General features: G+C 43.6%; 1 protein-coding gene across 5 annotated transcripts in view; it reads left to right on the forward strand.

Moving 5' to 3' along the window:
- Positions 1–12507, forward strand: part of ZC3H13 (zinc finger CCCH-type containing 13) — a 143832-nt gene that overhangs the window by 76823 nt on the left and 54502 nt on the right. For all 5 annotated transcript variants that reach the window (XM_033947893.1, XM_033947889.1, XM_033947891.1 and 2 more), the window contains 3 exons: positions 116–568; positions 1872–2054; positions 7829–8360. In XM_033947893.1, the coding sequence (XP_033803784.1) occupies positions 116–568; positions 1872–2054; positions 7829–8360 (1168 nt within the window). The remainder of the gene's footprint in view (positions 1–115; positions 569–1871; positions 2055–7828; positions 8361–12507) is intronic.

A 12507-nucleotide genomic window follows, 5' to 3' on the forward strand; every position in this document is an offset into this window, starting at 1 on the left:
GTGCATGTCAGTTTTCTGTAGCTAGCTGATTGTGCTGTTCAAGTCTTGATACTCTCAAACAGCTAAGCTAATATGCTAAACTGTACTCATAGTTTTCTAACTCTTCTATATCCAGCTCCAGACAGCAGAGGAAAGCGAGAGAGGGAAAAGGAGAGCAGAGATGATAGAGATTATGAGCAGGAACAAAATAACTCCAGAGATCACCGGGATGACCGAGAATCCCGTGAGGGACGGGATCGTCGGGACACCAGGGATAACCGAGAACGCAGGGAACCCAGGGATTCCAGAGAGACACGAGATACCAGAGACACTAGAGATTACAGAGACAGCAAAGATAGTAGGGACCAGAGAGATTCACATTCAGCAAGAGAGGGCCATGACTACAGAGACCGAGAAAGCAGAGATACCCACAGAAAGGAAGAGCAGTATCAAGAGGATCGCAATTATGGAAGAAACCACAACAGAGAGGAGACTTCCCGTACTGAAACAAGGAATGACTCAAGAAATGATTCAAGAACTGAACGAACCGTTAGGCCCAGAGGCAGAGGTTCAGATGTTCCTGAAAAAGGTATCTAATGGTAGCCAATTTGATTATATTCAGATTGCTTTACACATTTAACCAGAAAAAATGGCCTGATAGTGTTGCACTCTGGGTTTTGTTGCTAAGGGGGGAAGTTACCAACCTGGACTACTGTTAAAGTAGTTTACAACAAGCTGTGCTATTTAGAACACAGTCTTATTGTTCGAATTTATGCAATGAGACACAGTGTTAAAATCAAACACAACTTGTGTTAAAGGAACCCATCTTAACAGTAGCCCATGTTGATAAATTGCACCCCCCCCCCCACCCCAAATGAAGTATAATTAAATACCAGGTGGCCCAGAGGTAAGGTTTTTACATTTTTTAATTTCATTTGTATTTGTGATTTTAAAATTAAATATAAGAAGCATCTAGTGTATACATTTGTTTTGTCCAAAGAGAATAAAAACAGAGGTGGCCCAGACCTCCAGTAACCATGTAAATGTTGTGTGATGATATAATGAAAAAAAAGTTGAAAATGGCTAATTTGTTTGTAGCAGCAAAGCTTTTATTTGTTAAGTGGTGGAAACCATCTACAATGGAGCTGGTACTTGTTGAAATGACAGGCAAAGTTTGATCGCCAAAAAGGCTACCATGAAGCACTATATTAGACCAGTTGATGACACAGAACTGTGTTTCGGCCAACATCTGCTTCAGGAGTCACAAAGTCTAAACAAAATGGATAAAGTACACAAATCAAATATAAATACTGTAATATATATTTAAGCATAAAAACAATATATGACCCATAAGCATAAGCAATATATAATAATAATAGATATCTATATCATACATTGACCATTAAAAAAATTTCCTAAATTTCTTTTTCTGTAATAGACAAATCATAAATGCTTGGCATTCTTGTCTTGTTATCTCACTGTATGATATAGTTTTATGTCCATATGTTATCTTGGTTGAACATGTGACTTTTTTTATTTTTTTTATTTCTTTATTCATTTTTAAACTTACATCAAGTGTACAGTAAATATCAACCAAATATAATACATCACTTGAAAAATTTTCAATATCATATACCAAGAAGATTTAACCCCTACCCCCCTCCCAAATTCATATACAACTAATATATACCACATGAAAATAATATCTTACGACAATCATCTATATATTCTTAATGGAAAAACAAGAAATCCCCTCCCCAAATCCACATGTGTATTAAGATTGGGAAAAGTGTAACTTATTCATTACTATAATTTAATGAAGGTCCCCACACATCCTTAAATTTATTATGATAACCTTTTTGAACAGCCAACATGTGACATTTTATTAATAGGAAATCGTGGAACACGTAGTTCTCAGGTTGACAACCATAACAGCAGTGGCAACTACCATGACAACTGGGATTCTCGAAGTGGGTATCCTGAGAGAGACCGCTATGATAACCGAGAACAAGGAAGAGATTCCTCATTTGACAGAAGACATGGAGAAAGGGACAGGCGTGACAACAGAGAGAGAGGTACAAATATTTCCAGCTTGAGGTAGAAATAGAAGCCTTCCAACTGAGTTCATTTTCAAAGGTTGTGTTTTATTTTTCAAACTATATAAAAATCTTCAAGATGAAAAGATGTAGTCAAGCCCTTAGTAAACCTTTTTTCCTTAGGGTGAATTCCTGGGACTATAGAACAAATTTTGTTTGGTTTAGGCCCTGAAGGACAGGGAGAAGCCACTATCTCCAAGGCCCTTGTCCTGGAGCGAGACATTAACACACTCTCCTTTCTGTACTTTGTTACTGTCTGAGAACTACCGTATTTTCACTCATATACCGTGCACCCGTGTAAAGCGCGCACACGGGTATAGCGCGCGGCGAACTGTAATTTATGTAAATAAATTTTTATATACCGTGCACACCTGTATACAGCGCATGCCGCCCCGACTCTCCCGTCGCTGCCCGACTCTCCTTTTGCCCGCCCCGATTCTCCTTTAGCCCACCCCTACCCTCCTCTGGCCAGCCCACTCTCCTTTAGCCCGCCCCGACTCTCCTCTCCCCCTTGAAGTCCTGTCCCCACCCTGAAAGCCTGATGCCCCCTCCTGATGTCCGATTCACCCCCCCCCCCCCCGCAGGACCACTCGCACTCCCACCCCGAAGGACCGCTCGCGCTCGAACCCGCACCCCCACCCCGAAGGACCGCTTGCACCCCCACAGCCTCCCCACCCCCTCTATCATGTAGAAGCTGCCTACCGTCGTCCTGCTGCTTCCTCTGCCGGCGGTCCTGCCCCTTCTCTTAGCCCTGCGTCTACGCTGCTTCCTCTTCCGGCGGTCCCGCAGCTTCTACATGATGGCGGGGTGGGGAGGCTGTGGGGGTGCGAGCGGTCCTTCGGGGTGGGGGTGCGGGTGCGGGTGCATGTTCGAGCGCGAGCGGTCCTGTGGGGGGGGTGAATCGGACGTCAGGGGGGGGAAACTATGTAAAAAAAAAAAGGGGGATAACGCGCATGGTTATACACGGTTTGTAAAATCGTGTATAACGCGCGCGTTATATGCGTGAAAATACGATACTTCTATAGTGGCTCGACAAGGAAACCAACTCCTGCTCAAACTTAATCCATTTTCAGTGGCAGCAGACTCGATATACATTCTTCAGTGTATTTTTGCCTTCTCACCATTTACTGTGAGATTTTCTAAAACAAAATTCATTTTTTGATTCACAGTTATTGACAAACCTTTTTGCATTTTACTCTCTCCTATTTCATTTTAGCTTGTAAATTACCTTGTGTGATTATTATTTATTTATTTTTTTTAATTCATTAAGCAGTCTAGTAAGAATTCATTAGACCAGTGTTTCTCAACCTGCGGTGCACATACCACAGGGTGTATGTGGGCCGTCTGTTGGGGGTATGCGGGCTGGCCGCCATCCAGGATCTCTCCCTGCCTCTCCCACCCATTGAAACTGCAGGCACATTTGATTTCTTCCTGCCTCCCCGCCCCATCCTCAGATCTAGCCCTGCCACCTGACACACTCCCCCCGCCACCGCCACTGACACATCAACAGGGACGTGCCAGGCACGTGCAGCGACTGCACAATTCTGACGTCAGAGAGGAAGTTCCGGGCCAGCCATTCACAGCATGGGTTACATCAAAACTTATAATGGCAGAGCCATATTTGCATGGTAGCTTACTTAAGATCAACCACTATGGAGGCAATTTGCAAGGTTGCAACATGGACTTCAGTGTTTACATTCATATTCCATTGTTTAGAAAGAAATCCATGGTGAGATAAGCTTAATTAAATGAAGTTAAATAGCCAGTTCTATAAATGGAGGAAAGTGAATAGTGGAGTGCCCAGAGATCTGTACTAGAACTGGTGTTTAATATATTTTTCCAAAGTATCCCTTCACATTATTCCAAACTAGTGAACTGTTATGCCTATTGACCAACAGATGGAGATAGAAAACACTAAACTGCATCTCATAAGCCTTTCCAGTCTCTTTTCAATATTTTCTATCTCCAGCAGGTGGATGGTCATACCTAGCAACTTCCAGTGCTAACTCTGTGCTCCTGGTCTAGTTGTGCTTGGTGTGTGACTTGTGCCCTGCGGGGCCTACCTGGGGGGTCTGCAGGTTCTGCCTCCAGTAGCCTGCAGCACCCCTTTTGCTCCTAACCCTTCCCTGGCTGGACACAGCACCCAAGGGGGGATGGGGAACAAAGGGTTGGAAAGTTTAGCAGGGTTTTGTTTTTGTTTTTTTATAAGGCTGAGAGCTGAGTTCTCCCCTGGATTTGTCCTCATTCTGGAGTTGGAGACAGTTCTTCCTTTCCTTTGGGCCATGGTTGAACTGGCATCCACTTGGCAAGGAGACGCGCAGAGCATAGTGACACTGGCAGAAAGGGGAAAGTGCTGTTCCCAGTGTAGAATTTGTCAGCTGAGTTCGAGATTTGTGTGAAACTATCCTTCCTGCCCTTCTGTAGTTGAGCTCATTAGCTTAATTGTATAACTGAGCCATGCTGCACAGTCAGAGGGATATAGGAACTCCTGAGTATGCTTGCAGGGGTCATCAAGGCTTCAATGAAAAAACCCTGGGAATGTATTGTATGTTTTTGCTATTGGATGATATCACCTTTAGTGAGTTACTGTCTACAGAGGACAGAGATTATAAGTAAGCAGCTTTTCCTCATTTTGCAGTAATACATTGATTGACATGTGAATGCTTTATTTCTAGTTTAAGAAAAAACATCACAGTCCCCGGGTCCCCAGGCAGATGATTCATTTCCCAATCTGAGATTGTTTCAGCTGTGCAGAAATGTCATTTATATTTGCTTTTAATTTTGTTAGGAAGCAAGGGAGCACTAAGCCATTTATTAATTAACTTCTAGATTACAATTGATTAAACGGAGCCTTTATTTTACTGGGTGGTTTTAGTTCCAGGAGCAAGCGATTGCCTCCTGCAGACTAGGTGCTTAATAATAGATGTGGAAGGGCAAAGATCCATCCTTATGCTAAGGGGCAAGAATTAAATGTTTTCTTTATTTTTATTCTTCTTTTGCTTGCATTGTTTATCATTAACTCTGCTATCGATTATTTGTGACCAGAAGTTGTAGTTTGACATGCTGAGAACATAAAACAACTTGATATTTAAATGCTCCAAATCTTTTTGACTATTTTGTATAGATTGTTGTTTCATTATATGTAATTTTTTATTGTATGAAAATTTTATTGTTGTAACTCACTTTGAGGTTTTATCAGAAAAATGTGCAAAAAATGGTCCAGATAGGATTACATTGCACTTTTTTTTATTACCAGTAATGGTTGAGAAATTTGCATGTAGTCTCCACCAACACTTTTTTTCTTTTCGGTATTGAGAGCAGTGTTTTACCTAACCTAACTGGGTAAATTGCAGTTACATATGGATGCTGGGAAATATGACGACTTGACCAAGGACAGACAAAATCAGTGGCACAAGAGAGCTGTGATATCAAGAACTAAGACATCTTAACTTGTAGTGCAATATTATAGTAGTATACTGTTGTATATATTTCCATCTCTTTGTCAAAAATACTGTAAAATGTAATGTGTAAATTACTAAACTAGCTTTGCTTGTCCACTATCATGTAGCATAATAGTACTTTAAAGTTGTCACGGTGAACTGATGATAGAATCTCCTTGAAAGTTATGAGTCCTTGCATAGAAAGCATATGACTGACTAGGCAACCTTTGCTTTCAAGTATAGTCAAACCTTGGTTTGCGAGTGTTTTGCATGACGAGCAAAACACTCGAGCAAACTTTAACTCGCAAAACGAGTGTTGACTCGATAAGCAAGCACGGCCCACCCCCAAGCCCTTACCTCCAGCGACATCACCAACCCACGCCAGCACCACCGCCTTGCCCAAGCCGCATCCAGCTCCGCCAGAAACAGGAAGTGCAATCAAAAGGGGGTGGAGCTTAGATGACAGCATAGATTCAGTGGCGGACTGGGCTTTCGACGAGGCCTGCTCAAGAAGGACAAATACAGTGGTACCTTGGATTACGAGCATAATCTGTTCCAGGAGCATGCTCATAATCCAAAATGCTCGTTTATCAAAGCAAGTTTCCTCATAGGAAATAATGGAAACTCGCTTTGATACGTTCCCCCCTCCCACGAGAACCAGCATTGCTACCCCCGAAGGCCCCCCCCCTGCGATCCGGCACCCTCCCCCCCACGATCCGGCACCCCCCTGCCACGATCCGGCATCCCACCGATGCGATCCTGCACCCTCCCCGACTCGATTGGGCACCCCCCTCCGCGATCGGGCACCCCCCCCTGCCGCTTCTTACAGTCATCTGGGCACCGACACCGGCATGTTCTGTGCTTGGTGTCGGTGCCCGAAGATCAGCCTCCTCTTCTGCTGGGCATTGAGCATCTGCGCATGCTCAAGGCCTACGAGTTCAGTTCTGAACGTGATCTCGCAGGCCTTGAGCATGCGCAGATGCTCAAGGCCCAGCAGAAGAGGAGGCAGATCTTCGGGCACCGGCACCAAGCACAGGACATGCCGGTGCCCAGATGACTGTAAGAAGCGGCGGGGGGGGTGCCCAATCGAGTTGGGGGGTGCAGGATCGCATTGGGGGGGTGCCGGATTGCGGGGGGGAGGGTGCCGGATCGCAGGGAAGCGCTCGTAAATCGAGCCACGCTCGGTTTCCGAGGCGCAGATTTTGCAAATGTTTTGCTCGTTTTGCAAAACACTCGCAAACCAGTGCACTCGTAAACCGAGGTACCACTATACTTGCTGGCTGGCAGGCAGCTGGTGCCAGCGGAGGCCCTGGGGTCAGCATGGGAGTCGGGGTGAGACCGGCAGGGGTGGGCCAGCACCTGAAGAGTCTCAGCCGGGGGGGGGGGGGTGTCGTCATCCGGGGGTGGCTACGCACATGAACGTTAGGGCCAGTGGTGCCTATCTGGGCTCAGTGGCGGTTTGACTACAGCCAGCACCCTGGAGCCAGGGCGCACTATCACCACCCACACAACCCACAATGATATGAGTGCCCTGCAATACAGCCCCCTCACCGGGTCCCAGAGCTACGTGAGAGGCAGCTCGAGAGAACTGGAGGAGCCGCGCAGATAGGTCCGTGGCCGAGGCAGCGGTGGAGGCGTTTTAAGTTTTTGGGATGTGGAACGAATTGTCCGAGTATCAATTAATTCTTATGGGGAAAGTTGCTTTGATATATGAGCGCTTTGGATTGCGAACATGCTTCTGGAACGAATTATGCTCGTAAACCAAGTTACCACTGTATACAGGATTGAAGTAAAGAATGGCAGAAAAACAACTAATTTTTAGCAAGTTTGCTCAACTGTTCTAGCCACTTTAGCATGGAGCGTTCAGCTAGAAACAAAGCATCATTTTGAATGACAACCATATACAGTATAACTGTACAGAAGTACTGACTGTAGCTTTATTGTATTGTGAGGAGATAGGTATGTTATAGATAAAAGGCTAGTTATAATGAATGCATTGCTAGGAAATACAGAGGGGAAATATATATAGATTTTTTAAATCTTAAAACCTCCTCCTGATATTGATAGAAAAGGTCAAAGCCATTCTATGTAATACATGTTATTTAATCTCTTTCAAATTACATTTTTGGAGAGCTAGCACAAGCATATTCCCTTTGGTGTTTCCATTTATGTTACAATTCCATCTGCATCTAACAAGGTAATATGAACTTATAATGTAAATCTTGCATTATTAGAGCAGTTGCAGGCATGTTTAGCAATTAATCATTAGCAGAAGAATTTGTTTTATTACTTCTTTTTTTTTTTCTTTAATAGATCAAAGACCCAGCTCACCAGCACGACACCAGGGAAGAAATGAAGATCTTGAGCGTGATGAAAGAAGAGAGGACCGAAGGGTAGATCGAACTGACGACAGGAGAGATGAAAGAGCTAGAGAAAGGGATCGCGAACGAGAAAGGGAACGGGAAAGAGAACGAGAGAGAGAGAGAGAAAAGGAGCGAGAATCAGAACGAGAGAGGGCCCGAGAGCGGGAGAGGGAGCGAGAGAGAGAAAAAGAGAGAGAACGTGAACGGGAGAGAGACCGTGACCGGGAGAGGGAGAGAGAAAGGGAGAGAGAAGAACGGGAACGAGAGAGAGAGCGTGAGAGGGAAAGGGAGAGAGAGCGCGAGAGAGAACGAGAGCGTGAGAGGGAAAAGGAGAGGGAACGAGAAAGAGGGCGGGAGAGGGAAAAGGACAGAGATCGCCAAAGAGACTGGGAAGAAAAAGGAAGAGAAGATCGCAGAGATAAGAGGGAGGATGTACGAGAAGAAAGAAGCCAAAGAGAGGGGTATGACGACAGGAAATCCAAGTAAGTTACTGTATGGAACTACAGAACATACAATCTGTTTTAATTTTTTTTTTTTTGGTGACTAAAAAGAGAACACCATGAGGGTATTGTGTAATCAGACTAGTGAAATAGCCATTCAGAAACGACAGAATAAAATTCCATTCCTCTTATTGCCCTTCTCCCTCATCCTAAAAGACACTAAATCCTGCCCCTTCATGTAGTGAAAATCATGCCTCTTCCCCCTTATTCCATGGTAAGCCAAGGTTTTTAGGAGTAGGTGCAATGGCAAAATTAAAAAAATGATGCTGGCTTAGCAGTAGCTTCCTTTTGCTCTGCATGTGAGTGGTACAGGAGAGCTGCAATTGCACTTTATTTTACATTCTGGTTTTCACAAAAACAATAGCTTAAAGGTACATTACAACAACAATGAGTGCATAAAAATTATCAGCTAAAATAGGCAGAAAACAGAATATATATATAAACTGGTACACTTTTACCCGGAAATGTAGTTATCCAGTTCCAGCCTCCCCAACAATATAATCCAAAAATTCACCAAGGCCTAAAAACAGTGGTTGTAACTATGTTCAGTTCAAGAATTCTCACTAGATCACTTAATACCCATCTATTTGTGTCAACAACTGTGATTTTAGCTTCCTATGATTAGAAATGACTGTTTAATTAAGCTTGAATGGCAGACCTACAGGAGTAAGCTATAGATTAGCTTTTTTTCCCCCTTGTTAAATCAGCAAGAGTGAAATGTAAAGAACCAACAGTTTTTGGCTTTATTCTTGGTTCACACAGCTTTTATGCTCCTATAGGATAGGCCTTCCTGTTGTACCAGTTCCATTATAGCAACTTGTAAAGTTCTCTGGTTTCCTTCTGGCTTTGTTTCTGCAATCAAGGTAGTAATTGCACTTGAGGATTAGATTAGTTCACACATTCATATACACACTCCCACTAGAAGAAAGTAAATGATGAGGGTCCATGGTGAACATTTCTGAGCGTTAGTGTTCCACCGATGTCATAGAGATCAGTTGTTTCTATGATGTCAGTGAAAACTTGAAGTAGAATTTTCAGCCATGTTCATAAGCAACCTCATTCTTCTAAATATGTACTCAAGCTAGCTTCTTAGTCACCTCATTCTTCTTAATTTGGATGTCACATTGCAGTAGGTGTCTCTAAATTGATGGTTTTCTCATGTTTCATTAGTAGGTAAATGAAATGCAAATGGCTTTTTTTTTTTTTTAAATGATTACTTACACACAGAAGTGCAGTTCAAAAGAATATAACTTTCTTAGTCATTTAAAAAAAGTAAATGCAAATAGAATGAGGTGGAGAAATAGAATAAGATATACATTGTTTAAAAGAATTTCATATTGTTTTCCAATGGATAGACTTGAAATTCTATAAATTATAAGATTGGTATGATATGTAGATCAATTCCTTGTAAATGGCACAAATGTTTCTTTTCCTTTTTATCCATTGCCATGGAAATCATGGTAAGCATGAATCTGTTAGGAAGCACAAAAGATATCAGGGATACAGATAATGAACTAGAAAACTATAGTAAAGACTTCAGATCACCCCCAGTCTTCCCTAATTGTATAGTTTGGCTTGGATTTCTCTTCTTCATCAGTGATGATTTAGGTTGAAGTTACAGGAATCTGTTATTTTTAAGCAATCATAGTTAGGGTAGATTTGATTTAAATCACTAATCAGAAATACTTGATTTAAAATTCAGGGGTGTCCAACCTGCGGTCCGAGGGCCGCATGCAGCCCCGTGAAGTATTTTGTGCGGCCCCGGTTGAGGGCGATGCAGTGTTTTCTTCTGCTGCCCCCGGGTGTTTACTGTCTTGCCGGCTCCCTCCTCTGTCTTGCTGCAGCGTTTGCATGGCTCCAGAAACATTTTTTCCGGCTAATGCGGCCCAGGGAAGCCAAAAGGTTGGACACCCCTGAATCATGCTTTTCTACAGAATGACTCATTCTTGCTGGTATCTTAATATTTAACACTAGATGAAGGTTTCATTTTTTTTGAAAAATAACTTTACAGATTAGTTTTACAGTTTATCAAAAAATTAGTGATTTGGTTATACCATTAGAAATACATAGATAAATAATTATGAAATTATTGTAAGATGAACTGTCTCCAGTTTAGTAGATTAATCCTATATAATAAAATCCTAAGCGCGCATGCGCACTTAAGGTTTCATGTTCCCTGCCACCGTGTTTTCTGATCCCTGGCCAGATTCTATTTTAGAATGCGGCGGCAGGGAACACTCTGGCCACTCCCCTCCTTCCGCCCTCACTCACCAACTCTCCCTGCCTGTGTCCGGGCCGCCCCGATTGCCCTCAGTGGCCGTATTCGTAGGCTTGATGCGGTGCGGAGTGGTGCTGGCGGCAGCTGCTAAGAGGAGGGCTTTGAGCTGCTGAAGACTCTCCCCAAAGCGCAGCAGAGGGTTGGGCGCTGTTTCCTTGAGGATCACAGCCGTCTGTACCAAACTTTGCAGGCCGCACACCACCTCAGTAGAACGTTTCCTCTGACGTACGTGATCGTGGCAGAGGAAACGTGCTACTGAAGTGCAGAGCTGCCTGTGAAGTTCGCAAAAGCCGGCCGTGATGCTCACAAGGCTACATGCTGGACCGGGGGAGCAGGGAAGAGGTGCTGCTGACCGGGAGAGCAGGGAAGAGGGACCGGGGGAGCAGGGAAGAGGTGCTGTTCGGGGAAGCAGGGAAGAGGAACCAGAGGAGCAGGGAAGAGGTGCTGCTGACCGGGGAAGCAGGGAAGAGGAACCAGAGGAGCAGGGAAGAGGTGCTGCTGACCGGGGAAGCAGGGAAGAAGAACCGGGGGAGCAGGGAAGAGGTGCTGCTGACCAGGGAAGCAGGGAAGATGAACCGGGGGAGCAGGGAAGAGGTGCTGCTAACTGGGGCAGCAGGGAAGAGGGACTGGGGGAGCAGGGAAGAGATGCTGCTAACCGGGAAAGCAGGAAAGAGGAACCGGGGGAGCAGGGAAGAGGTGCTATTGGACCGTGGAAGGGGGGGGGGTAAAAATGGGTTTGGAGCTGGGGCTGAAAATAGGGGACACGTGAGGGAAGGAAACTTTACTAGCACCCGTTAATGTAACGTGCTTAAACACTAGTCATTCATATTTTGTCAAATTTTCTGCTGTTCTTTATTGAAGGGAGAAAATTAATCACTACTTTAATAACAATTTAAGGTTTAACAATTTTTATTGGTAACCACAGATTTACAATATATGCAACTGATATAATTGGTCATCCATTTCTATAACATAAGATAATGTCCTTAATGCCCTTCTAAACTCTATAGTAACAATATTTCAAATTTGGAGGTCATCTAGCAAGATAAACTATTACAGTATAATCGGGAATCTCATTTATGCAAAAACTAAACAATGAACTGCATTAACTAGAATGCTGTCATAATTTCTATCCTTACATTGTAAGTTTTCATTCTCTTGAACAGATAACTCTCCCATTACATGTTCAAATTAGTCTTCCCCCCCTACTTCTAAAGATCTCGAAAGAGGCTGTGTTCTTAAGAGTAATGAATGGCACCAGACCCAGATGATCAGCATGATAGACCTAACTGGAGAGCTTTGATCCTTAGAGCTTCCCAGAAAAACGGATCAGCAAGCATACTGTAATCTTTGCTCTGGTCCTCATTTTGTGGATCTCCCCCCTCCCCCTCCCTCAAATTTTTTTAAAAAAACTACCTTGCTGCAACTTGAGTGTGACAGAACAAGTTCCAGGAGTATGCGACATCATCTCCACTGGAAAATTCAATTCTAGGTCTTATGGTAATGGTGTTATCACCAATCTGGTTTAGGATATGGCTTCTATTTCTTGGATTTACTGATTTAATATAGCCCCCCCCCCTCCCTAGATAGAGTAAAATATTTTCTGACATTTTAAAGTTAAGGCTTAAGTCCCTACCTAAGTTTCATCATCAAGAGCTCATAAAGCTTATTAAGTCAGTGCCAGATTGATAGAGCTGTGTTCTGTCTCCAATATTGGAGAATACTTTTTCCCCCCACAATGTTTTCTTTTATCGCCAAAACCCTGGATCCCTTGCCCTTTACTTTAAGATTGACAGTTGCCCTAACAGTATCCTGCCTGGGTGAAATGTTATGGTTTGTTTCAATATACAT

This window comes from Geotrypetes seraphini, chromosome 6 (genome assembly GCF_902459505.1).
Source record: "Geotrypetes seraphini chromosome 6, aGeoSer1.1, whole genome shotgun sequence".
Lineage (NCBI taxonomy): Eukaryota > Metazoa > Chordata > Amphibia > Gymnophiona > Dermophiidae > Geotrypetes > Geotrypetes seraphini.